Genomic DNA, 25,204 nt, shown 5'->3' with positions numbered 1-25,204 from the left:
GCCGATTTTTCCAAGTCTCATAGTGTGTCCATGTTTGAGATTAAAAAAGAAGAACATCTGTGAATACTGTCCTTGTGTGTGAATGGTCAAGATTTTACAACTCCAGTAGCATGAGCCAAGTTATGACGATTATTAAATTAAGACTCTCCTCCGCCTTGTAGAAAATTGGATTCATAACTGTCTGTCACTTACTCTCAGGTACATGGAACTTGACTCATACTAACCTCAGAAGACTAAAAACAGCTGTGGATACTGTTACATAAGCGCTGGGTTTGACATTTAGTTGATAGAGCTGAGTGCTGGATGTTGAATTATGTCACTGACCTGGACCTTGATTTAAAGAAAAGCAAACATGAGTCGAGAGTGTAGATCTGAAATTAAGAACATAACAGCTTCCCTATGAGTATATTTTTGGTTGTGGTGTTCTGAGGCAGGGGGTACACCGAGGACAAAGTGTAGGGGGTTAGAAAAGGCCGAACATGGAGTCACAACACCCCCGCAGCAAACACCACAGAGACCAAACTACCAACCCCGCCCCATACAAACACTCACTCACCACATGACAACACTATTGTGGCAATGAATGACTGCGTGTGTGTGTGTAGGTGTGTGTGTGTGTGTGTGTGTGTGTGTGTGTGTGTTGTCAGTCGGGTCGGTTGGTCTTCTGGGTTTCCTCCAGAGAATGAAACAAACAGACTGAGGGAGATTCACTTCCCCATCGGGACAGACAGATAATATTGACACAGTCTGTCACAATAAGAGGGAAACTGAGCCAAAACCTCTGACCCACGAGGATGATGGGTTTACTAAAACTGTGTCCGACAAATGAACAAAATACTACTCCGTGTGACAGAAACAGCTTTAATTTTAAGTTAAAAAATAATTTTGAACAAATTTACAGGAGGTAAGTTTGGGCAGATGATTACATGAAATGTTTATGCATGTATTTACAATCAAAGGAACACAAGAGAAGAGAAAAATGTATTAAAAGTCAGGGTTAAGCTGGTATAATGTTTATATGCAGATGACACACACCTGTTTATTCCCAAAAAGAACTTTTTCAGGGCATAAAGTGGGATTATGAGAAAGAGGACAGTGGCACAATAATTTATTTTGGGAAGGATAAGGTTCCATCTTATCTTATCTTATCTTATCTTATCTTATCTTATCTTATCTTATCTTATCTTATCTTATCTTATCTTATCTTATCTTATCTTATTTCATCTTATATTGTTTTGTCTTGTCTTATCTTATCATCTCTTATCTTGTCTTGTCTTATCTTACCTTAACATAGTTTATCATATCTTACATTGTTTTGTCTTGTCTTATCTTAACAAATCTTATCTTGTCTTGGCTTATCTTATATTATATTATCTTAACTGATCTTGTCTTGTCTTATCTTAACATAGCTTATCTTATCTTGTCTTAACCTATCTTGTCTTGTCTTATCTTATCAAATCTTGTCTTGTCGTACATGATGATGCTTTTTTGTGTTTTTTTTGTATTTTTCATAGATATTTTTTTCCTACCATCACCACTTGCATGTATCTAGTGCAGAATAACCCCAAAATTTTACCAGTTTTTCTTGCAAAACATGCAAGGAATGCTTATAATTCACCACAGTTTACCTCTAAGGACAGTAAACGCAGTTTTTGCTCCTAGTTATATTTCACCTGTGTCATGAGTTAAGTGGAAAAAGGAGATAGACAGCAGTGAGACGGTGTGTTTGTATGTTTATTTGCTGGGCTTCAGTCATTCTCAGGGGAATCGTTTTGTCTCCCCTCCGGTGAAAAGGCTGATGTCTCACACACATACTCTGATGAGTCAGGAAGGTGTGTCTGCTTCTTGTCTGCATATATGCATGTAAGCATCTGTGTGTTCTCGTCTGCTATAATCGCCGTGACCTTTCCTCTAAGCGAGTGTGTGCCTTGTCAGGTGTTCGTCAAATGTAGGCGGGCAGACCGCACTGTTTACACACAACGCCATAGTGTGACCTCGGAGGTTGCCGGTGACCGTGATTGGCTGCCAACTACCAGCTCATTAAGCCGCCAGCACAGGGACACTGTGCCAGAAGACACACTCTCCATTTGTTTCACAACACATGGACACAGTCACACACAGTCGTCAGAGGGACAACGGCGATGTGGCCGAGCTCGGAGCCTCAGAGTCCGTCTGGCCTCAGTGACCTGCCTGAACTCTGGCTCACCCTCACTGGTTCATTACACCACACAACCTCACACCTACATACCTACTGGCTCTTTGACCAAACCAGAGGGTCATGACTTCCAGCAGTGGAGGAGACAAAAAACAAAAAGAGAAGACGGAGTAAAAGGATTAGACTGAACTAGATGGCTTTTACATAGGAACTTAATTTTAAAAAAAAACAAAAAAACCTCAAGGTATGAACCACAATGAAAAGACTGTGTGTAACAATATGAGGATGAATTTGTGGAAGGAGTTGAAACATTATAAACATTAATCACTTTTAAAAAATGTTCCAAAAACCTTTTTCTGACGAGGTTTATGGAAGAGGGTTAACTTTAATGACCCTGGTGAATATTGGCTCACATTAAGATATGTAGTGGAATACATGTATAGACTAGAAAAGCACTCAGAGACTGCAGACACCAAGGCAGATCAATTGTGCCCCCCCCCCCCACACACACACACACACCACCACCACCACCACCAAATCACCACCAAAATGTAATCAATTGTTCCTTGTACCAGTATCAACATTTTCTGAAAATTTCATCCAAATCTGTCCATATCTTTTTGAGTTTTCTTGCTAACAGACAAACACACAAACCCCGATGAAAACATAACCTCCGCCGTTCCTTGGCGGAGGTAATAATTATGTATTTTATTTATATGAGCTAATGTAGTTTGCATAAAAAACTTAATTGAGACGTCATATATGTAGCAGAAATTACAAGGAAGGTTGTATATATAGTAATTATAAATTATAGCAGGTTCTATTTATATTGTTTATAGTTAAGAACATATGCAGTGGATTATGATGCAGAATTATGATCATTATTATAAATCTTTTCATACTGCACTAATGGTTTTGGAATTTGCATTATTGTCCTGCTTACTGTTTGGTGTCGCACTATAATTTACAGTTTATTCTTATTTTATATTTTTATTAGGGCTGTCAAAATTAACACATTAATGTGGATTAATTCATCGTCATGGTTAATCTGATTAAAAGTTTTAATGTAATTTACTCATCATCACATATCAGGCAGTTTGTCCAACTAGAGTTAACGTCACACATGCACAAATAGGCAGTTGATCCGGTAGTGACAGGCAGCAGAACCATCCGATAAAGATGGATGACACTAAACAGCACATTGGCCCTCTGCATGGAAATGTAAGTACATAAAACACAAGATGGAACAGCTGTTTCAAGTTGTTATGTTGAAACTGTTGAAGGTGTTTTATAAAGTGCTTATATTCTCTTCCTTCTTGAGTCTGTTTTTTCTCATACAAAATAAAATATGATTAATGTTGATTCAAAATGATTCATGATTTAATTAATCTTGATTAATCAAAATTAATCCATAGGAACCCTGTGATTAATCTGATTAAAAATTTTAATCGTTTGACAGAACTAATTTTTATACATATACTTATTCTAAAACACACAAGAGCTAAGATTAAATTCATTTGTTTGTGTGCACAAACTTGGTCAATAAAACTGATTCTGACTGGGATCAAATTGACTAATATAAACAGAGGTATTAACATAAATTCATCTTGTTTGTGTGTTTTATTGCAAAGAGTTGAACTTGAGGAAGGAAAGAATAAGCTTTTGCCTGAGCCGACTCCATTTCAAACACATTAGAGCATTTACATGAATTTAAGAATTTATTAATTTATATTGTTCTACATGTTCAGAATAAAGATTATATTCATGTATACATCACCATATCTGAATTACATATAAATGCAACAGTCAGTCCATACTTTACATTCTGGACACAAGCTAATCAAACTACACTGAAATGTTTGTATAAACAGGCTTTATAAGACTTGGATAAGAAGCTGAACATACCTGTCATACCTGTCAAATCTGAAAGGGTGCATATTGTACTCTGTTTAACCCCTAGGGATCCCTCAGACCATTTTTGTACTTTTTTCTTTTTTGATTTGCTGATCATTGTAGCTTTATTACAGCTAATGGCATGAATGAGTGTTTCTTTTTACACATATTTACTGACTATAATATCAGTTACTCTCAAAACTTCCAAATGTTTAAGAATTTTCAGGATTTTAACCTTTTAAATACCGCTTTGAATATGTGATGTCACTTGTTTTATATATATTAAAAAAACACAAAATATGAGATGCTTCATGTAAAATACAAGGTGATGGGTTAGTCTTGGACATGTCAAAGATTATCAGTAATACTGATTTCATTGCAGTTGTAATTTTTGCTATTTAGCAACAGGGTACTGCAATAAATGCAAATATGTTTAGAGTTTCTGCAGTATTCCAGGAAAATCACGCAGTATTTTACCTGTAAACCACTGAACTCCTGTGTTTTCGATGGGCAAAAACGATGACACTAAGCGAATATCAACAAGTACCTGTTTTCTGTACCTGTCTTTGTAGGTTTTGTTGATGCGTGGATGCATCATCATCTGATGGCTCTCGTTAAAATTTACATAACTCATCCTCCACCATTTTTAGCATTTTTTTTATTCACAGAATGAGCACAAAGCCATAAGAATAGGTCGTGTTGTTGCTCATTTTCTTTTATTTTATTGGATTTTTTTTCACTTTTTCTTTTCATTTTTTAGCATCTGATTATTTAAACTAATATTTTTTTTGCATGTGATGTTTCCCGTTGTATTTTTTCTTATACTGCAGCTTGTTTTTGTTTTGAGGATGCCTTTTTATAGTCAAGAAACAACAGATGAAAACTTGTCCCTGTTGGCTATTATGGCTCATTTGCTGTTCTTTATGTTCCTCTTGATAAATGAGCACTGTCCGTGTCAAATCAAGCAAGAAATGAAAAGAAACTCCTGGAGCTCAAAGGGTCATTGAGGGAAAAGAAGTGCTTCACAAGTAAAGACGAGTTAGAAAGTTATGTGTTGCAGTTTACTGCAATTTTGACCATCTTGAAAAATTTCAGAGGAACCCCCTGGCTTTCATCTTGACAGTGATTTTTTTTTAACATCATCCAGAGGGTATAAAAGAGTCCTCTCAGTGAAATTCAGTAACTCAGGACAGGAGAGAAAACAGCATCATTCAGTTGATCTTAACCAATGGACATTTTCTTTGTATTAATCTTTTCTCCAAATGTGTCTTCCACATTTTATTTTGTTCTATAGTTAAGCACAGCATATTATATTCACAAAAAAATGGGACATACTGTGATATTCTTCATTGTCAGCTGTCATTTATAGACCTTTTTCCTCTGTTGTATTAGACAGCAGTAACCTATCTCATTATACCCTCGATGGCAGACAAGGCACAAACTTAATACATCATACAGTAGACCCTTTCAGTACGAGTTTAATTCGTTCTGTGACTGGAGTCCATTCTGCAATTTACTCATTTTACAAATAAATTTTCCCTATTGAAATTAATTAAAATGATTAATCCACTCTAGCTCCCTGAAACCAGCCAAAATCCTTTTTGAAGTTTTTTTTTTAAATGGAAAAATTGCAGTTAGAAAGAAATCAACAATTATAAAAACATAATAAAAGAGAACGCAAGTTATTTACATTAACCCATAAAGTCCCACATGCACACCAGTGACCAAAAGCATCTGGTGATCTAAAATGTTTAACCCTTTCATGCACAGTGGTCACTCCAGTGGACAGTTCTTCTCCAGCTGTTCTCTTGTATATTCATGGGTTTTATTGTTTCAGTTCCATATCAGCCAACACAGTGGACACTTACGTATCATCTCAAACACTGACATTCAGACCATTACTGTAACTTTGCTGCTCTTGATAAACCTGATCTGCAGTGACATGTTTGAGTGTAACTCAATTGCTAATTGTTATTAGACTGTAATTAACAGTTTTCTGAAACAAACTGTTTTTTTTTGGGTTTTTTTTTTTGCATATTGTCTTGAGACCCAGCAATGCATTTTGTCCTCTGTAGGGGACAAAAGTTTGACAGTTTTACTTTTAAAATGCTGTCCATTGCAGAGGACATTCCATTAAAAAATCAATCAATGAATAAACATTTTAAAAATGTATCTGAAAAGAACTGTTGCATTATGCAGTTTCCAATCAAGAAAATTTTTTAGTGTAAAAAGGCTAAAATTGTCAATTTCCTGGGTCTCAGAGGATATTATCTCCATGAAATGAGTAATAACTAGTATTAGAGTATGAGAAAATGTGTCAAAACGTCGGATTAGTGGCTTTAAAAATGGTTTTATTTCATAGTTTTCACACAGTATATCACTTCCTGATGATGAGTTTTAAATACATGTTTCTTTGCTTCAAAAATTAAACGCATGGTGTCCAGTTGAGTGGACATTTTTGTAACTCCACGAAAAATAGGTTCATAAAAAAAAATAATAAATAAATTGCGTTTTTTTTTTTAATGCCTAAAGAGGAATAAAAACACTCAAGACAAAAATATTGACTAAGGTTCTCATAATTCATGCATGAAAGGGTTAATAACCCTAGAGCCACTAATCCTGTCAATACATGTAAATAACTGGTGTAAAATGAAGTTTGTCAAATTTTCATGTTCATCAGATCTGACCCATGTGGACATTCAGAGGCTCCGTAGTTACCATAGAGACAGGGCTGCATGATATTGGAAGAAACTTTGTGACATTGCGATTTTTTTTTTAACTCTGCGATTTATATTGTTATATGAAAAACTACTCAGGAGGATATAATAGCTGTGTGGTGCCGACATAAATGGTCAAACAAATTAGTTGTGTTTCCTCTCGTTGTGGCGACAGGTTCAAGGCACTATTGACACAGAACACGTGTTTCTGTATCATCCTTCTTGTAGCTGAAATTATTCCAGATAACTGACGTTGCTTTTCTTTTTTGCACCAAGTCTTCGTTTACGGTGAATTTCTCTTGTCCGTTGCTCATTTTTCAATGTTGTTACCAGTGACTCACTCCAAACTGATTAAGAATGATTGTGATTGGTGGATTGGTACGCACAGTGTGTGTCACATAATCTTGAAATTAGATGAGAACACGTTGAGTTCATTTGTGTCTTACATTGCAGGACCTGCGATGTGACTACTGCGCACACGTACATCGCAATGATAATGGTTAAATTATATATTGTGCATCTCTACGTGGAAACACCGTCATCTTCTACAACATTGATTCACCGGTAAAATCCATGGAGTTGGATCAATGACAGTGGATGGAGACACTTATTTTATGTTCAGTTAATGATAGATTTTGCTGAAAAATTGATTTTTTTCTTCGGTTTTCATTGTTTTGATATGATAATCATTGAATTTACTCTGAGATGTTATGAACATCTACATGATAAGTGAATTCACTATTCACTATTCATAAAATACATTATTTTAACTGAAAAAAACGTAAAATACAGAGGATAATATTAAAATAAATGATGATAAATCACTTAAAGGTTAGAGTAGAGAGAAAAATTAATTTGGGAGCTGCCACAAAAGTACCACTGGGTCTTTATGGGTTAAAGATGAGATGATCTGTGCTCGAGGAAGACAGTGGAGGGAGGTGGAGGAGGATTATTGTTTGGAGAAGAATTGTGATCGTGTTTTCTGTCGAGTGGCGGCTGCTTCTGTTGGGGGGAGCGCGTGAAAACTCAGCGCTGACTAACGGCGGCTCGTATGAAGGTCGATCGTACTGCAGATTTTCACTCATATTTCAGGACAAAAACACTCAGGAAAAAAAAGAACTCGTACAATGGTGCACTTGTACTGGGAGGTTCTGCTGTATTTGGATCTGTGGTCAAATAAAGTATTTTTTTTCTTAATTAATTCAATCACTAACTCCTCATGTTTTCTGGACTGTTATTTGTTTACTGACAGATAAACTGCTCTAACATTATGGATCAGTCATGTTTCATTCATCACTCTTCTGAATCTGCTCCAGGACATAAATAATCTTCTTAGTCATATTATTTTTCCTCTTCCTGATTATTGTAACATTAGTTCAGCCGCTGATTGTTGTCTTTTTTTAATATCGCTGTCTGATGCTGTTTCTTTTATGACTCATGACTGCACCCTTTGGCACCAACAACTGTGACTTATGGGGAGTGTACTGGTATTTGTAGCCACTGGTGAAACTTTTGAGCTGTTTCATTTCATTTCACATTTAACAAAGCAAGAATTTTTTTTTTTTTTTTTTTTTGTGCACCATGTGGGGAAGTGCTCCAATTTCATTATTCTATGTACATTATCTCATCTTATCTTATCTTATCTTGTCTTATCTTATCTTATCTTGTCTTATCTTATTTTATCTTACCTCATCTTATCTTATTTTATCTTATCTTATCTTGTCTTATCTTATCTTGTCTTATCTTATTTTATCTTACCTCATCTTATCTTATCTTATCTTGTCTTGTCTTATCTTATCTTATCTTGTCTTATCTTATTTTATCTTACCTCATCTTATCTTATCTTATTTTATCTTATCTTATTTTATCTTACCTTATCTTATTGTATCTTTTCTTATCTTATTTTATCCTATCTGATCTTATCTTATTTTATCTTATCTTTTCTCATCTTATCTTACCTTGTCTTATCTTTTCTTATCTTATTTTATCTTATCTTATCTTATCTTATCTTATCTTATCTTATCTTATTTTATCTTACCTCATCTTATCTTATCTTATCTTATCTTGTCTTGTCTTATCTTATCTTATCTAATCTTATCTTGTCTTATCTTATTTTATCTTACCTCATCTTATCTTATTTTATCTTATCTTATCTTATCTTATTTTATCTTACCTTATCTTATTGTATCTTTTCTTATCTTATTTTATCCTATCTGATCTTATCTTATTTTATCTTATCTTTTCTCATCTTATCTTACCTTGTCTTATCTTTTCTTATCTTATTTTATCTTATCTTATCTTGTCTTATCTTATTTTATCTTACCTCATCTTATCTTATTTTATCTTATCTTGTCTTATCTTATCTTATCTTATCTTGTCTTTTCTTATTTTATCTTACCTCATCTTATCTTATCTTATCTTATCTTGTCTTATCTTATCTTATCTTATCTTATCTTATCTTATCTTATCTTATCTTATCTTATCTTGTCTTATCTTATTTTATCTTACCTCATCTTATCTTATCTTATTTTATCTTATCTTATCTTATTTTATCTTACTTTATCTTATTGTATCTTTTCTTATCTTATTTTATCCTATCTGATCTTATGTTATTTTATCTTATCTTTTCTCATCTTATCTTACCTTGTCTTATCTTTTCTTATCTTATTTTATCTTACCTTATCTTATCTTTTTATCTTATCTTATCTTATCTTATCTTATCTTATCTTATCTTATCTTATCTTATGTTCGTCTAACGTCTGAGCTAAATCTACTCTTCTTTTCATTTATATAACACTGTTCTCATCAGACCTACAGATGTGTGGAATCTGCGTGTCGTCCATCATCGTGGCTCATATTCAGACACTCCTAAAGGTGTGTGTGTTTATGTGTGTTTTTGTGCTTCGAGGCCTGGTAAAGTACATGCTGACTCATCGTTCTTAAAGAAGAGAATCTGCTGACCGTTTTAGCTTTGCGGGGAAGCCCCTTACCCAACAAAATGACATTTAAACTGCCTCTCTCTTTCTCAAATTATCTCTATGACAGCTCCCTGGGCCGCTCCCTCCACTTCTGCATTTTCTCCTTCACTTATTTTTATTGCCCAATCCCTTCATTGTGCTTACGTCTGTGTTATTTCTGTTTGGTCGCTTGTGTGTTTCTCATCCTCTCACTTTGCTGTGATGTTTCAGCTCAGTTCTCCCTCAGCCGGGCCTTCGTCGTCTTTCTCCCTCCCTGTCTGTCGTTCATCTTCTGTCCATTCCTGGACTGACTCCCCCTCCCTCGTCTCTCTTTCACCATACGATACTTCTCTGTTGACGCGTCCGCCAGCAAGTTGCTATAGCAACCAGACATTTCTGCTGACCTCTGCCTTGCCTTGCGTGACAGACCTGCAGGACGTGCAGTCATAGTGCAAAGTTTAGCCAACAGGTTTCTTACATGAGAGTGCGAATACATACGCATAAACTTTGTATATGCACATGTTATAACCATAGATTTGCATGTCTATTTAAAGATCCAGTTTGCATAGGCGGCAAAAGTAAAGATATTGTTTAAATCAGTAAAAATGAAGATACTTGTGCAAAGAGGCTCTAGCTTAGTGTTTTCTGACCCCCCACGTGGGGTCACCTGGAATTCAAATGGGGTCGCCTGAAATTTCTAGTAAATGATAAAAATAAAAACTTACTAATAAAAAATATATGGTGAGTTGAGAGAGACAATCCCAATCCATAAAAGACATGACAAACTCTGTAGCTGAAACTGAAGCACTGTGGTACTGTTTATCTGTCAAATGTTCATTGTGGTTGGTTTCAGATGCTGCAGCTCTTTCATGATGCATAGTTTGAGTTCTTGTTTGTTCAGTATTAATTGTCAGCCTTGTAAATCCAAGCTGGACTGACTGTACATATCCTGACCAAGGAAAATAAAATTCTCTCTTTGTGCAGTAATCTACACCTGGCTTTTCTGCCTCCGTCCATAATAATATACATTATATAGTCTAAGTGTCGTCTAAAATTAATGGTTTTTTTGCAACATAGTGTAGCAAACTATTGCATGATCAAAACAAATTAATTTTAGTAAAAAAAAAAAAAAAAAAAAAAGGCTCCCTTTTGAATGTCTGGGGTCACCAGAAATTTGTGATGTTAAAATGGGGTCACAAGTCAAAAAAAAGGTTGGAAACCACTGCTCTAGCTGGTAAAAGCAATGATTCAACTCCTTTTACTGAAGCAATAGTAAAATACAAGTTCTTGAAATGTACTCAAGAACAATATTATGGAAAAAAATGAAGATTAAATTTGCTCCAAAGTGTCTGAACATCTTTCCCCCACTATCCAGTTTCGATTTCATGTCTTCTTCTTCTTCCTCCTCTTCCTCTTCTTCTTCTTCTTTTTCTTCTTCTTCTTTTTTAAATATTATTTTGGCCTTTGTGCGCTGGATTTTACAACATTAAATCAGGATGTTTTCATCACTTTCATCACCTGTCTTTTCTATGTTATTGCTAAGCCATTTAAGCTGAAATCACACTTGTTTTATCACAGTGATGCCAAAATACAAATAATCGATGATTCCCCTCAGATGTATAAAACTGAATTGAGAGGCCTTTTCTGACAATGTAAGGGATAGTAGACACAGTTGTGGAAAAAATTATTAGACCATCAAAAGTCATCAAAAACAATGATTATGCAATCAAGTACTAACTCCTGTGTTTATCATGTGACTAAGACAGAAAAGAAATGGCTAAATACACTGATTTTGGCAGTACAGTGTCATAGATATTGATGTAAGAACTTAAGTATTTTTGGTTATTATCAAGAAAACATGGAAAATGGATAGATATCAGCTCTTAAATTAAACTCTTATGAGCTGTTTTTGTTGTTATCGTTATATTTGTCCAAACAAATGTACCTTTAGTTGTACCAGGCATTAAAATGAACAAGAAATTGAAGAAAACAAGTGTGGTCTAATAATATTTTTTTCCCTTGACTGTATCTGTGTTAAAATGTTGGTAGTAGAAGTAGAAAGTACAGTACAATAAGTAAAGTGCAGATTTTTTGTATTTGTACTTTATTTCATCTGCCACTGTGAAAGGTTTAGGTGGATTTAATTGCATTATAAGTAGAATATAATACTGATGATTGTCTTTTTATTAGAGATGAGAATGAGCTGTTTACATCTGCAGAAAAAGTGGGTTGCCTCCACCATATTTTCTTTTTATTCCTCTTTTTTTCCGTTTTAATTTGGGTGTTGTCTAGTGTTTAGCTGTATCAGCGTCACCTACTGCAGTTATTATCCACTAATCCAAGACACCAAATGTCTCTAAAGATTGTTTTTTTCCAGGTTTTGTAGCATTATTAAATCTGCAATTTCACTAGATGCCACTAAATGTAACACACCGAGCATGCAATCTTAAAGGCTGTAATGCAAAGTGGATATTTGTTGAGCATTTTTATTTTATATTAAAAATAACATTCATTACAGTAACAGTGTACAACCAATAATTATAATCTGAAACAATGTCAGCGACAATAATTACACTTGAGAACTGGAGAACTTCAAATCCTCCTTTTAAATAAGTTAAGAAATAAAGTTTTTTCTTTTTTTTTTTCCCCAGAAATCGTTTTCTAAAAGCATTTATACATACAGTGTTGGCTATAACTGGCTCACAGCAATCTCTAAAAGCCAGGTCTTTAAGACTTGCTTTAATGTGGATATTCATAGCATGTTATCTAGGCAGGCATTTGGTTGTTATTCCATTCGATCTGGCTGTAGTACAAAACGAGCAGGTTATCCATAATTTTCGGTACATTAAGCTACAGTACAATGTCGAGCACTTCTCTAATTCAACGTAGTATGATCAGTGTATGGCTACTCCAGTGTTAGATGACAATAGACTGAGATGATGTAGGATAACAGGTATGTTTGGCATTTAGGCTTGAGCTATGGTTTCCAGTTATTGTCCCAGTGTAGAAATCCAGTTCTTCACGTTTTCCAGTTTCAACACAAGCTCCACCTTTAGTCACAGATGATTCCTACATTGTGTCCGAGGTGTCGTCCATTCGTCCGTGTTCTGACCGATCAGTAGTTTTGCTGGAGGTCAAACACGTTGAAGCAGCCGATCAGTGGTTGCCGACTGGAACGAAAGGCCCGTTTATAGCGTCTAAAGCATCCGTCAATCCACATGAATGAGATCTGTGGTTCATACAATGTATTCCAGTGTTTAGTGTCACAAATATCTTCAAGTCCGTAGAGTTTATAAGATTGCACTTTTATTATATGTCCACCAAGCTGGATCCTCTGTAGCAGACAGACAGTATTCTCATCAGAGAGCAGGAAAGCTGACTCTGTCCACATCTGTTTGGTTGGAACATCAGCAGTGTCTCCCAGCTAAACTGTCTCCTCAGCATCTGTCCGCAGAGTCCACCATCCAAGAGTCCAGGCTCTCCATGTTCCTATGGCGTTTGTGTCTCTGGCCAAAGGGTTTCAGTAAACCATTCACTGTAAGAAACAAAGAGCACAAGTTCAGTCACATTTGTCCACTCTCCTTGTGTCATTGAATCTCATCTGGTGATAGAGATACAATTTCTAGTTAAATTAGTGCTGGTCTTTTTAGTGAGGTATGTTTGATATGTGGCAACTGTAGAATTCAGTAGTGCTGGATGATACCACACTTTTACAATACAATACAGATTACTTTTTTGCCATATGTATTCAATACTCATTACCGATACTTTCAGTGACTTTTTTAATCAAAATGTTACCCTGAAAAGACATCTCACATGACAAATACTGACCATTCAACAGCTTAAATGTGGATAACCTTTGGTGGCTATTTTTTAAGCAATGAAATAAATTTAGAAAAAACACATAAATAATAAATACGAAGTGGCTACTGTGTCACGAAATATCGGTTTGTCTATTACCACAGAGCCAATCAGCAACCTCATTATTTCATGTCTAGACTGGTAACTTGACACATCCTGAAAAGTACCAAGGCATTCAGATAGCAAGTAGGTCGAATCTACAGACAGGGGAGATTTAGTGACGCAGAAGACTTGGGTTCGATTCCCTGTCAAAGTAGCAGCCGCCCCCCCCCCCCCCCCCCCCCCCCCCCCCCCCCCCCCCCCCCCGCAGATTTACAAATGGGGGGACACTGCGCCAGTAGGTAAATCTGACATTGACATAAATCGGCCACTGGGACAACATTCAGAGTTCAGAATTTGGAGCACAACACTGAACTGGCACTGAACTGATAAGTCACATGGCACACTCTAACACGTAGCTCCGCCCACCTTCTCCAGCCTCAATCTCACTGATTGCACAGAGCAAAAAACAACATATAGAGCATTTAGAACAATAATTCCTATTCTATACTATATACTGTCGCTAATTTGTTGTTTCTTCCATCAGTTGCCACAGTACTGTGGTAGCAAAATGCACAAAAGAATGCCCTGAAGTATACGCCATATATCATCACAGTACTGTGGCAACAAGTGAGTTCATGTAACAGTATCCATGATTGGCTCTAGTACAAATGCTAACAATTGATTGGCTCTGTGACAATAGACAAACTGATACTTTGTGCCACAGTACTGTAGCAGTAGCCATTGCCTAATAAACAATTAACTAACATAAATATTCATTAAACATAAAAATAAACACAAATAATAAATATAAATATGAATTTTAAAATGTCACAATAAAACACATAAATAATAAATAATGAACACATATGAATTAACTAAAAATAAAGAAATAATACACATGAATAAAAAATAGCATAATTTGAATGTATTCATTGAATACAATGAAATGGAATAAACAGAATAAAAACAGCTAAATCGCTGCATTTCTGGTCACATGACATGGATGGACTAGTTCAATTTTATGCTGCCAGGTGGGGTGGGTGGGGTGTCGTGTCATTATAAAACCTTGAAGTAAGTTAGCATATAAGATTCAGACGTGACAAAGGAGCTTTTATTTTGCATTTATTAATTAATATCGATACTTTATTAGTGTAATCAATCATCAAATGAGAAGTGTGAAATGCAAGAGTAGTAGAATTCAGTAATATCAGTTACATCATTTCTTGCAACTTCATTATGTAAGAAAGTAAAGTAAAAAAAAAAAAAAAAGAAAAAAGGATCTACACAAAATGATGAAAAGAAGCACAAAAATAAAACATGCTGCCTGCAGTATGGGGCTGAACAGTCGACACAGAAGTGTTTAAGGTTAATGTTAACTGACTTTATAATCCCTGTAGATGCTGATGGAGATCCAGAGTTGGTCCCTGAACACCTTTAATGGCAGCTCACTGCTCCTAATGTGCTAATCACTAATGCTAAATTTAGCCGTATTAGGAATGACTGAATTTCCCTGCATGTACAATAAAGTGAGTGAACCTTAACTTTAACTTTTTTGTCTTTAAAGGTTATGAGTTCTCAAAAAGGGCATGAGCTGTGGAACCTACCTGCTTTACATGATCATTGCTCTGATGGCTGCTTTGCTGATGCGTTTGCGGTGTTTCCTCCTGCGGCGTGGTGAGGCTGGTCGGAACGGGGCTCGCCTCGCCGCCGGTGAATTAGGAGCCACAGTTGAATCAACTGTGAAAGATAGGTGACAGACAGAGGACACAGTGTAAATACAAAAGCAAACACTGTATAAAGCAACATCCTGATGTCCCTGATGGTTTTACTCTTTGTGTCACAGTCAGTCATGAATGAATATACAGCAGCACCACTGAGAATAATCCACGGGGTGTGCAGTTTCTGTGAAGGCCGTCTTATAACCTTGGAGGCCATGCACTGTAACAAAGCCTGGGACCGCCTGAAGGTCTGCCTCAGACATGAGGCGGTGGGAAGTCCTGCTCCTAACTGCGGAGCTCTCAGGGGACGAGGAAGAATAGCAGGACACATGTGGCAATGTTGTTTAGTCATACATGTCCAGAGAGCTGCTTCCTGCCTGGGAAACTCTCACACTTGTTCTCCCATGCGTTCACTTAGAATACATGTCCCAAGACTCACACAATGTCAGCTGGCGGTAGTAGTAGTAATAGTGATTGTAATACAAGTACACCCTTCATAAATGCACTCCATTCTGCATGACGTCAAACTCCTTCTAGTTCACGGGCCACATATAGCCGGACCAGTAAAATAAAACGCATAATAATCTATAAATAACAATCCAAATTTTTGTCTTTTTTTTGTGACATAACATAAAAATGTGACTACCCTGAACAACCATATACAACCAAGTGCAAATTGAAGTAAAATGTAAAACACAGTTTTTCTTTTCATGGTCATCAGATATGACCCCTTTGGACGTTCAGAGGCTCAGAGTGAACATGGAAACATAGTCATCTTTGACAACATGGGTACGACATGGGTTTTACACCAGTTTTACACCAGTAAAACCCATGTAGTTTGATAAATGACAACGGATGGAGACACATGTTATATGTTTAGTTAACGATATATTACAGAAAAAGTCCTTTTTTAAATCAGTTTTCTGTGTTTTGATAAAATAACCTTTGAATTTACACTGAGCTTTAATGAACATCTACATAATCAGTGTTGATCATGATCAGATAAATCATAGGAAAGGGTAAATATGAGAAAAAAATCATTTGGAAGTCATCATAAATATAGTTCTAAGTCTTAAAGGGTTTAAAGATCATGGTTTGAGCTCAAATTCAATGGTGCTAATGACGTTCATTTTGTCTTCTGTTAATGTAATTATACTTTTCTTTTTTTCTTTTGTTCAGACAAGGTATAGTTTTTTAGATGTTACCTGCTTATAATTGCTCAAATTCAATGTTTCACAAAGTTAATTCTGTGCTTGAATTTTTTTTTTTTTTTTTAACCAAAAATGCTTTTCATCAATCATTACACAATAATAGCCTATACAAGCCCCGGGTGTAAATAGCAACTCCTCTTCTTTCTATTGATTTTTACTTATTTACTTTTTAATTTCCTGCACAGGGATAAGGCCATTTAAATGGTTCTCTCTGCAAGATTTGTGCTATGCTTGTATGCTTGCATGAAGTGTTGCAGCAGTAGACCAGCAGGGGAAATGCAATGAACAACTCAAGTGTGAATCCTCTACACAGAAACAACATTTTGTGGTTGTTATCATGGACGTAACCAACAGAGACAGTCGTTTGCGTTGTAATGGAGCGAGCATAATATGAACGACTGGGTCCGACAAAACTGACGCCAACACAGACTCACATCAGCACCTTTAATAACAGGGCTTGTCCCTTAAAGTGCAAATTTTCCACCAAAACAACTTCCACTTGGACACTATTTTGCATAAAAGGAGTTATTACTACATTGTAGGCTGATCTCCATGCCCCATATTTGTGACTGGTTTTGAGTAAGAACAGACCAGATGACCAGAGATTTTTATCCATATTCCACAATGATGGTGGATTATTTCTCCAGCCCAAGTACAGTAGTAATGGAATGTGGAGACTGTATAAACTGCAAACAACAATAGGAAGTATCACGCACAATACAGTATGTGTATGCATTATTTAGTGTAAAGTAATTAACTCTGAACCATCTAAAAGCCTTTTCAGCATTGCTACTTTCTTTTTAATGCCGAGCTGAGCAGTACCTGTTTTAGACGTGGTCGGCTTTGGTCTTTGCTGAGGAAGATGTGGATGAAGGTAAGTCTGTCGATCTGGTTCCTTCTGTACCATCTCCAAAAGTTTGTGTCTCCTCTCCTCCTCTGTGAAATGACTGTCCCCACTGGTCACTTTGGAGTCTTTGTCCTTCCCTTGATTGGACGGCTCCCCACCTGCCGAGTCCCCACTATTGGCCGAGCCACTCTCCTCCCTCTCGTTCCCTTTGTGATTGACCACTTCAGTCTCTGTCTGTTTATGAATTGTGACCCCTGTTGTGTTTTTTTGGTGTGTCACTAAGTCTTTGCCCTTGGTGGGTTCAGGGGTAGTGGGATTTGGTTTAAAGGTAAGACTGGGGAGCTGGGTGGGGCTGCCAGGTGGGAGGGCGCTGTCCGACTGGGGGGCGTTGAGTCGATACTGCGTCCTCAGCTCTTGATCGTCGCTACCTCCGTGGCTGTACTGATACGGCTGCTGTGGATAATGGTGTTGCTGATGATACTGATATTGCTGCTTCTGTTGATGTTGTAAGAGCTGTTGCTGCCTTTGCGCATGATCAGGATGGTGCACTTCCCCGCCGTCTTCCTTGCTCCCATCATACCCGCTCCCATGCCCGACCGGCTGAGTGTTTCCCATGACGCTGTGCTCTGCCCTGGCTTCTGACGGCCAGCTGCTGACCGACCCCAGCACCCCGATGACCGGCTGGTGCATCCCCGGCTGCTGCATATGCGTGGGTGCCTGGTGCATTCTGGGTTGCGTCCAGTGCACCAGCTGGGTGTAGCTGCCCTGCTGCCACTGCCGCGCCACGGGCTCACGCTCCTCACCGTGGTAGTGCTGCTGGTTGTGCTTCAGGTCGTCGTGGCGATGAAGGTCGGCTTTGGAGGTGTGAGTCTTGGATGGAGGGGCAGGGTGGACAGACCGTGGTAGGGGCAAGGGGAGGTGAGGAGAGGGGGGAGGTTGCTGGGGTGGAGGCAGAGGGGGGTTGGGGTTGCTCTGAATGGGTGAACGAGGGACAGGAGCGGATGAAGAGGAAGATGAAGATGAGGAGGGTGAGGAGTGCTGGCACCTACAGGTGACGTGGTCTTCCACTGAGATGATGGCTTTGTCGTAGTGAGCTTTCCTGTTAATGTACTGGATCTTTATCACCTGGAACAAAGGCGGAAAAACACCAGGAAACATTAGCACATAGACATTTACTTAACTATGCTTTTGAGCTACTTCAGGTAGTCAAGGCGTACTCCTCTGCTGCCGATTCGCTTTTAGTTACTATTCTGCAGAATGCGAACATATGTTCAGGAAATCATGTACATGGAGTCTAGACGTCAAACTCATGTGCATGAACATATACTGCTGTAATAGAGCATTTTATACATGGGTGGTCTGGCTGAATCATTATTTGATGTAGATGCCATGATGTAGCCGCTTGAGGCCCAATGCAAGGTTATAATCGTTAACGAAAACTAACGAAATGACGAAAACTAGAATTGAAAAAATATTTTTGTTAACTGAAATAAATAAAAACTATAATTAAATGACAAAAACAATAACTAACTGAAACTGTATTGTGTGCTTACAAAACTAACTAAAACATATAAAAATTATGGATAAAATTCCCTTCGTTTTCGTCTTTGTCAATGTCGAATTGATATGAAATTGATTTATTTCCCTTGTGTAATTTTAGCTGCTGGCACCATATATTTAACGGTCCATCACTTCTCGTCACTTGTCGTTTACAGTCGTCTTCTCATCCCCACTCTACCTGGAAACATGGAAACTAAAGTTGGGAGAAAGCAGCAGAGTCCTGTCTGGGATTTAATAATACTAATAATGGGTTGAATTTATATAGCGCTTTTCTAGACACCCAAAGTGCTTTACATTATTGACCCATTATTCATTCGCTCTCACATTCACACTCTGGTGGTGGTAAACTACATTTGTAGCCACAGTTGCCCTGGGGCAGACTGACAGAAGGGTGGCTGCCAATTTGCGCCTATGGCCCCTCCGACCACCTCCGACCCCTCCGAACATTTATACACCAGTGTGAGTGGCACTGGAGGCAGGGAGGGTGAAATGTCTTGCCCAAGGACACGACGGACTGACTAGGACAGAGCAGGATTCGAAGCGCCAACCCTTTGGTTATTGGACGACCCGCTCTACCACCTGAGCCACAGCCATCCCGATTTATTTGAATACGGCATCTAAGAAGATAAAAGATACGACAAAACTAAAACTAAACTAAAATTAAGCATTTAGAAAATAACGAAAACTAATAAAAACTAGCAAACCAGCTAAAAACTAATTAAAAACTAACTGAGTTAGAGGAAAAAAGTCCAAACGAAATAAAGCTAAACTATGATGAAAAATCCAAAACTATTATAACCTTGGCCCAATGACAACAGAACCTGAAGTGACTCGTCTGTGCCCTGTCCTGACTGGTGACCCCAGACCTCCTCCCTTACCCTCACCTGTCTAGATGGACCTCCTCCCCCGCATCAGACTAAATGTACCCCCACCCTACTGCATCCTTACAGAGTGGAACTACATCTGCAAATGGACATCCATCAGTCCTGGTTACATCTACAGCCTGTCCGTCCATGGGAGTGGATCTCTCCTTCACTGTGGTTCTCCCCGAGGTTTCTCTTTTCCCACTGAGTTTTTTGGAGTTTTTCCTTGCCGAAAAGGATGGTCTAAGGACGGGGGATGCCTGGGACATTAATCCATTTGCTTTGTCGGCATTTTACCAAACTAATTATTTGACTGTTTGCTTATTTTCATATTTAACAAACTCTGTAAAACCCTACGAGGCAACCTTGTTGTGATATTGGGCTCTACAAAAAAATAGAATTGGCTTGAATTACATTTATAAGAAACTGTATTTACAAATAATATGAGTGTAATGTCTGAGAGACAGGGTGTGATGTCTAGAGTCCAAACATGTCCTGCAGAGAGTATGCAAATCAGCTGGAGCAAATAATTCAGATAGTTTGTTTAATATAAGAACCCTGTGGCTGTAAACTATATCTACTATTAAGTGTGTTGTGCAAGTAGATAAGTCAGCTGATTGGCTGAAGACGTTTCCAAACAAGCTAATAATTCCATGGATTTAGGTGGCACCCTGCCAAGACTGACTTTAACCCTGTAATTTTCCCAAGTATGTCAACATTAAATCATGTATAATATCTGATTACCAATTTTAACAAGTATATGTTTCCCACTTTAATATATTTTCCAAAATGACTGATGGGAATTGCATCAACTTAAAACCCTTTAATAGTAGCTTGTTTTCCTGCAGCTGTTTGCAATGTGTACCTGCAGGTATCTGCTGGAGGTCACGGTGGGGACACACTGCAACTGCCTGGTGTTACAGCAGCCTGAACATCTTTGCACTTCGACACAGGGCGGCCACAGCATAAAGTTGGCATTGCGGCGGTCCAGCATAGACCTCGTCACCTCCATCACTTCCGTCCGAACTTTACAGGCGGCCTGTTGGGCTGGCTGTGCCTCAACTGATGAGGAAGCAGAGGGACAAAGAGTCTGAGAGGGAGGGTCCACATAGGAATGCTATAGGAAGTGATAGAAGAAACAGAAGGACAGAAAAAGACACAAAGTGCAGCCAAGGACCACAAACAGATCATGAAACCCACCAAGACTTCTAGTGTAACGGCCATGGGTGTGGTTTGTGAGAATGTCATGCTCATCTTCTTCCTCTTCTGAAAGACAAAATGGGAGAGGTGAAGATTGGACAGGTGGAAAATAAAGGCATGAATGAGGTTCAACTGAGCAAACACAGTGTGCATCTCTCAATCAAAAAAATACAAAGAGATATCAGCTGCTGCCACTGGAGACGCACCACCTATATTATTAACTTTCACACTGAAACGATAAATGTTACAGATTCGGAGACTGAGCTAAAATCACTCAGAACCTTTGTAACCAACGTTGAACCTGGCACCTCATCATAAACCATTTGGAGAATTTTAACCAAAGTAAATTGCTTCAGAACCCAGAGAGCTGATCCTCATTTGCATCCAAAAATTAGTTGATTTTCCATTGAAATGAAGTGCCGTTGTGTGGATGTCATATTCTACAGTTTGTAAAAAAAAACATGGTAACTATAGTCTGGTTTAAGCATTTCATATAAAATAGTCACAAGTAATGCTAAATATGAAGGTTACTAGAACTACTACTACTACTACTACTACTACTTCTGCTGCTGCTACTACTATTACTACTACTACTACTACTACTTACTACTACTACTACAACTACTACTAGTGCTCCCTTTAGGGGTTGCTTGCATAGTTAGTTTGGCAGATGATTTATGTTGGATGCCTTTTCTGATGCAACCCTCTTGATTTATCCAGGCTTGGGACCAGCACTAGAAACCAGAACTAGAACTAGGACTAGGCCTAAAACTGGAACCAGTGGTTGGATTACTAAATGTTAAAATTTAAGAGAAAAAAATGTTGATAGGCAACCATATGGAATAAACCTTTCTTGCCTAAAATATGTATTTCTTGGAATGTTCTTGGAATGTTTCTTGGAAATATAAACATTGCTGGAAACTTTTTAAAGGAAATGCTATGCTTTAAAATGCTTTATAGAGGGTGTTTCCCGTCAACACTGACCGAGCACTTTTCAAAGTGACGACAGCCTTCTGTAAAAGTTGAGCCTGTTAAGTCAGTTTTTAACCAACTTCATTGTTCACTGCACAAAGGAAGCCATTTTTTTCCTCCCACTAAAACAATTAGGCTATTTTCTGCAGCAATTTGTCTCGGCTCTGTCAAGAATACTGTTGAGGAGAGATATGAGTTGCTAAATATAACTCATGGTGAGTGTGTGTATGTGTGTTTGCACTCTCACATATGTCGTCATTTCATACTGTAGCCCCTTGGTCCTAATTATATCCCTGGTGTAGATTGCTTTTGGTCTTTTGGAGTGTGTCTGTAGACACAGATGCACAAGGTGTTATTTGGTTGCCTGTTAGCCTTAATTAACTGCTTGGTGCAGAAAGAAACAGTCTCTTCTTGCTATCAGAGGCTACAGTCTAATTATATCTATGCATCTATCTACATTTTACTGTTTGTAAGACTTGATTAGTTCATTTTCCTAGGGGTACCATGAAATTTGAAAAAAATGAAGTTATGGAATAACTTTGAAGTTATGAAAAGAGTAACTTGCTGTAAAATCTTCACTGCAAAACCAGCTCTACTAGGGTCCTACCACATATTGTGTACTTGCATGAAGTTTGCAGTGTGTTGTCAGTTTGTTTTGTGCTGGGAGCTAATCATAATTTGACATTAGCTGACTCCATTACTAAGCTAACCACTGTTGTTTACATGCACAATAATACAACATACTGAAGATGTAGATGCCAAAGATCAAACTTTATGCAAAAATCCTCATGGTTGTTCCTGAATTCTTCATGGCCTATTTTCTGCTTTCCACTGTTCCAACATTGTGAAACACAAGCGACTATTAGCTGAGAAATGGCATCAGTTCATGTCAAGGCAGTAGTTCACATGACTGCAATCGGATTCTCATGGATTGAGAGTCAATTTCACTATTCATCACATGTTTAGGATGAAACACTATAATATGAAACGGAGCAGAAAATCCCTGCTTTTGCAAAATGTCAGAGGTACCAGTAAACATCGCATAGCTGAAAAGTCAGTATTCCGCTTTGGCATGAAAGACAACACATGAACGATGTTACAGACAAACAAAAAGATCCATGAAATGAAACATTCATGTCTCCAGAACTTGGGTCTTTGCTGAACTTGCTAAACCAAGTGGGAAAAAAAAGTTGGTCCCGCTCAAAAACATCGACTTTGAGTCACTTCCACGTGCCCTGTTTCTGCACATCCTTCCCTCTACTGGTTCCTCTCTGTGGTCGCTGTTATGTCACTGCTGTGTTATTTATGCATTATGGAATGATCAAAGGGCCATCTATTAATATATGTATGTGTAACTCACTTGCTCAGAGGGACAGCATTAATGAATTTTTTAATCACCCACTGAGCAGTGTGCAACTCTGTGTACGACTTTATTTGTATTCTGCTGTCATGGAGGAGGGGGGGGTGGAGGTGGCAGTGGGGGGTGCAGGCGTAGAGGGGGGTGGTCTCTTTCTGTCAGACAAACACACACATCCATATTTCAAAACCCAGAGAGGAATCCAGTGCAGGAGAACAATGTAATGACCTTGTGCTGGAAGCTTGCCTCTCTCCAACATGAACCAAGGTCAGAATGTGTGTGTCGCTCGCTGATATCGTTCACACACCAGCAGGTTCATCATTCTTGCTGCTGTCTCGGGTAAATATTGCCCTAACACAGACCTTGGCATGTGCACTGATACCCTCTCTGTCTCCTGCTTTCTCACTGCATTCCTTACTCCTAAGGCCTCCTCCGTCGTCGACACACCCACACACTCACCTCCTCCACGTCTGTGTTATTACTATGGCTCTACTATGGTCCAAGTAGTGGGCTGTAGTACCTGTTGCGTTGGTCTCCTGCTGAAGGAGCAGTTTCAAGTCGTCCACAGAGGAGATGGGAGAGTTCCTCACCAGGTCGACCAGCGACGGAGGGAGGGGGTCACCCTGTGGACAAAACACATGTACAGTCTGAACCTTGTTGGAAATATTATTATAAAGTGTGGAAACAGTTCTCAGGAAGAAAACTGTCATCAAACTTTAGCCCCCTTTCCACCAAACATTTGCAGGAATTTATTTAGCTGGGTAAAAGAATGTCTGATAATCTGTGTGGTTTGTGTCTCAACCTCAAAGTTCTGACTAATTTATTCCAATCAATCTGATGACGTATAGGGGTAAAAGTGGTAAAAGAAACTGCACTACACCTCCAGTGCAGTAGGTGGCAGTAAGAATAAATTTAAGGCCATAAGATGCCATAAATTTCAACCGACACAGATTGCACAGAAAAGATGCAGACGCCACTGGATTAAACATGGTGGGTGAACAGAAGTATAGAACGCTGCAAGTGTTGCACCAATCAGTGTTCTTTAACACACAGCCCCGCCCCCAAGAATTCCAGGCGATCTCAAAAGTCCCACCCCCTACTAGGAAGTTTTTTCAGGAAAAGTTTAGGGTCAAGGGGAAAGTTTTTTCCTGGGTAATTTTGGTGGAAATGTGCAAAGGTTTGTCAAAATCCTGGTGAAAGATAAAAGTTTGAAAACTTTTTAAAAAAAAATCTACTAGCAACAGGGGAAAGAGACCAGAACTGAGTTTTTACAAGCTGGCGAGTCTTAAAAGCCAAAAAGGGACATAGGAAATCAGGTATAAAGCATCATCAGGCAGAAAGAAAAATGTAATTCAAGTAAACATTTTATCAAGAGGCCGGATAAAGTACTGTGCTTTAAGTTCAGCTGAGGCATTTTGAATTATAGGTGGATTAATATGGAAACATCAGAAAACTATAAATTATCACTATTACAACATTAAAACAACAATTTTAACATATGCATAACATAACATAACATAACATAACATAACATAACACACATAGCATTCCTGTCATTTTAGTGAACTTCACTGTCTTTCAGCCATAAACGAAACATAAGTTTTGCTCGTCATCATACAGGGAGTCTATCTACAGGATATGTCATTCTATCAACATTATCTTTTCTATTCATCTGTGTGAGGGGAAGACAGACAGAGATAATAATTAATCTTTGTTTGCCAAAATAGAATTAGATTTTTTCCTACAATATTGAGCTTTTCCATGTACTATTTCCTCTCTACTAGACACAGTGTGCTAAAAATAATCCTATAACATAATGATCTTTTTAGTATTATAGGGCATTTATTAGTA

At 38.0% G+C, this 25,204-nt stretch overlaps 1 protein-coding gene across 1 annotated transcript in view; it reads right to left on the bottom strand.

Annotated features, from left to right (window-relative positions):
* Positions 1–12,192: 12,192 nt before the first annotated feature.
* The window catches only part of pdgfba (platelet-derived growth factor beta polypeptide a), a 29,723-nt gene continuing 16,711 nt past the window's right edge, over positions 12,193–25,204 (bottom strand). The window contains exons 2-7 of the mRNA XM_030162340.1: positions 23,874–23,976; positions 21,025–21,090; positions 20,690–20,886; positions 17,377–18,526; positions 15,230–15,362; positions 12,193–13,257 (exon numbers count right to left, since the gene is read on the bottom strand). Coding sequence (XP_030018200.1) covers positions 15,235–15,362; positions 17,377–18,526; positions 20,690–20,886; positions 21,025–21,090; positions 23,874–23,976 — 1,644 coding nt within the window. The 3' untranslated portion in view covers positions 12,193–13,257; positions 15,230–15,234. The remainder of the gene's footprint in view (positions 13,258–15,229; positions 15,363–17,376; positions 18,527–20,689; positions 20,887–21,024; positions 21,091–23,873; positions 23,977–25,204) is intronic.

Source organism: Sphaeramia orbicularis, chromosome 1 (assembly GCF_902148855.1).
Source record: "Sphaeramia orbicularis chromosome 1, fSphaOr1.1, whole genome shotgun sequence".
Classification (NCBI taxonomy): domain Eukaryota; kingdom Metazoa; phylum Chordata; class Actinopteri; order Kurtiformes; family Apogonidae; genus Sphaeramia; species Sphaeramia orbicularis.
Note: the sequence above shows the minus strand (reverse complement) of the source record. Positions and strands in the feature narration are given on the sequence as shown.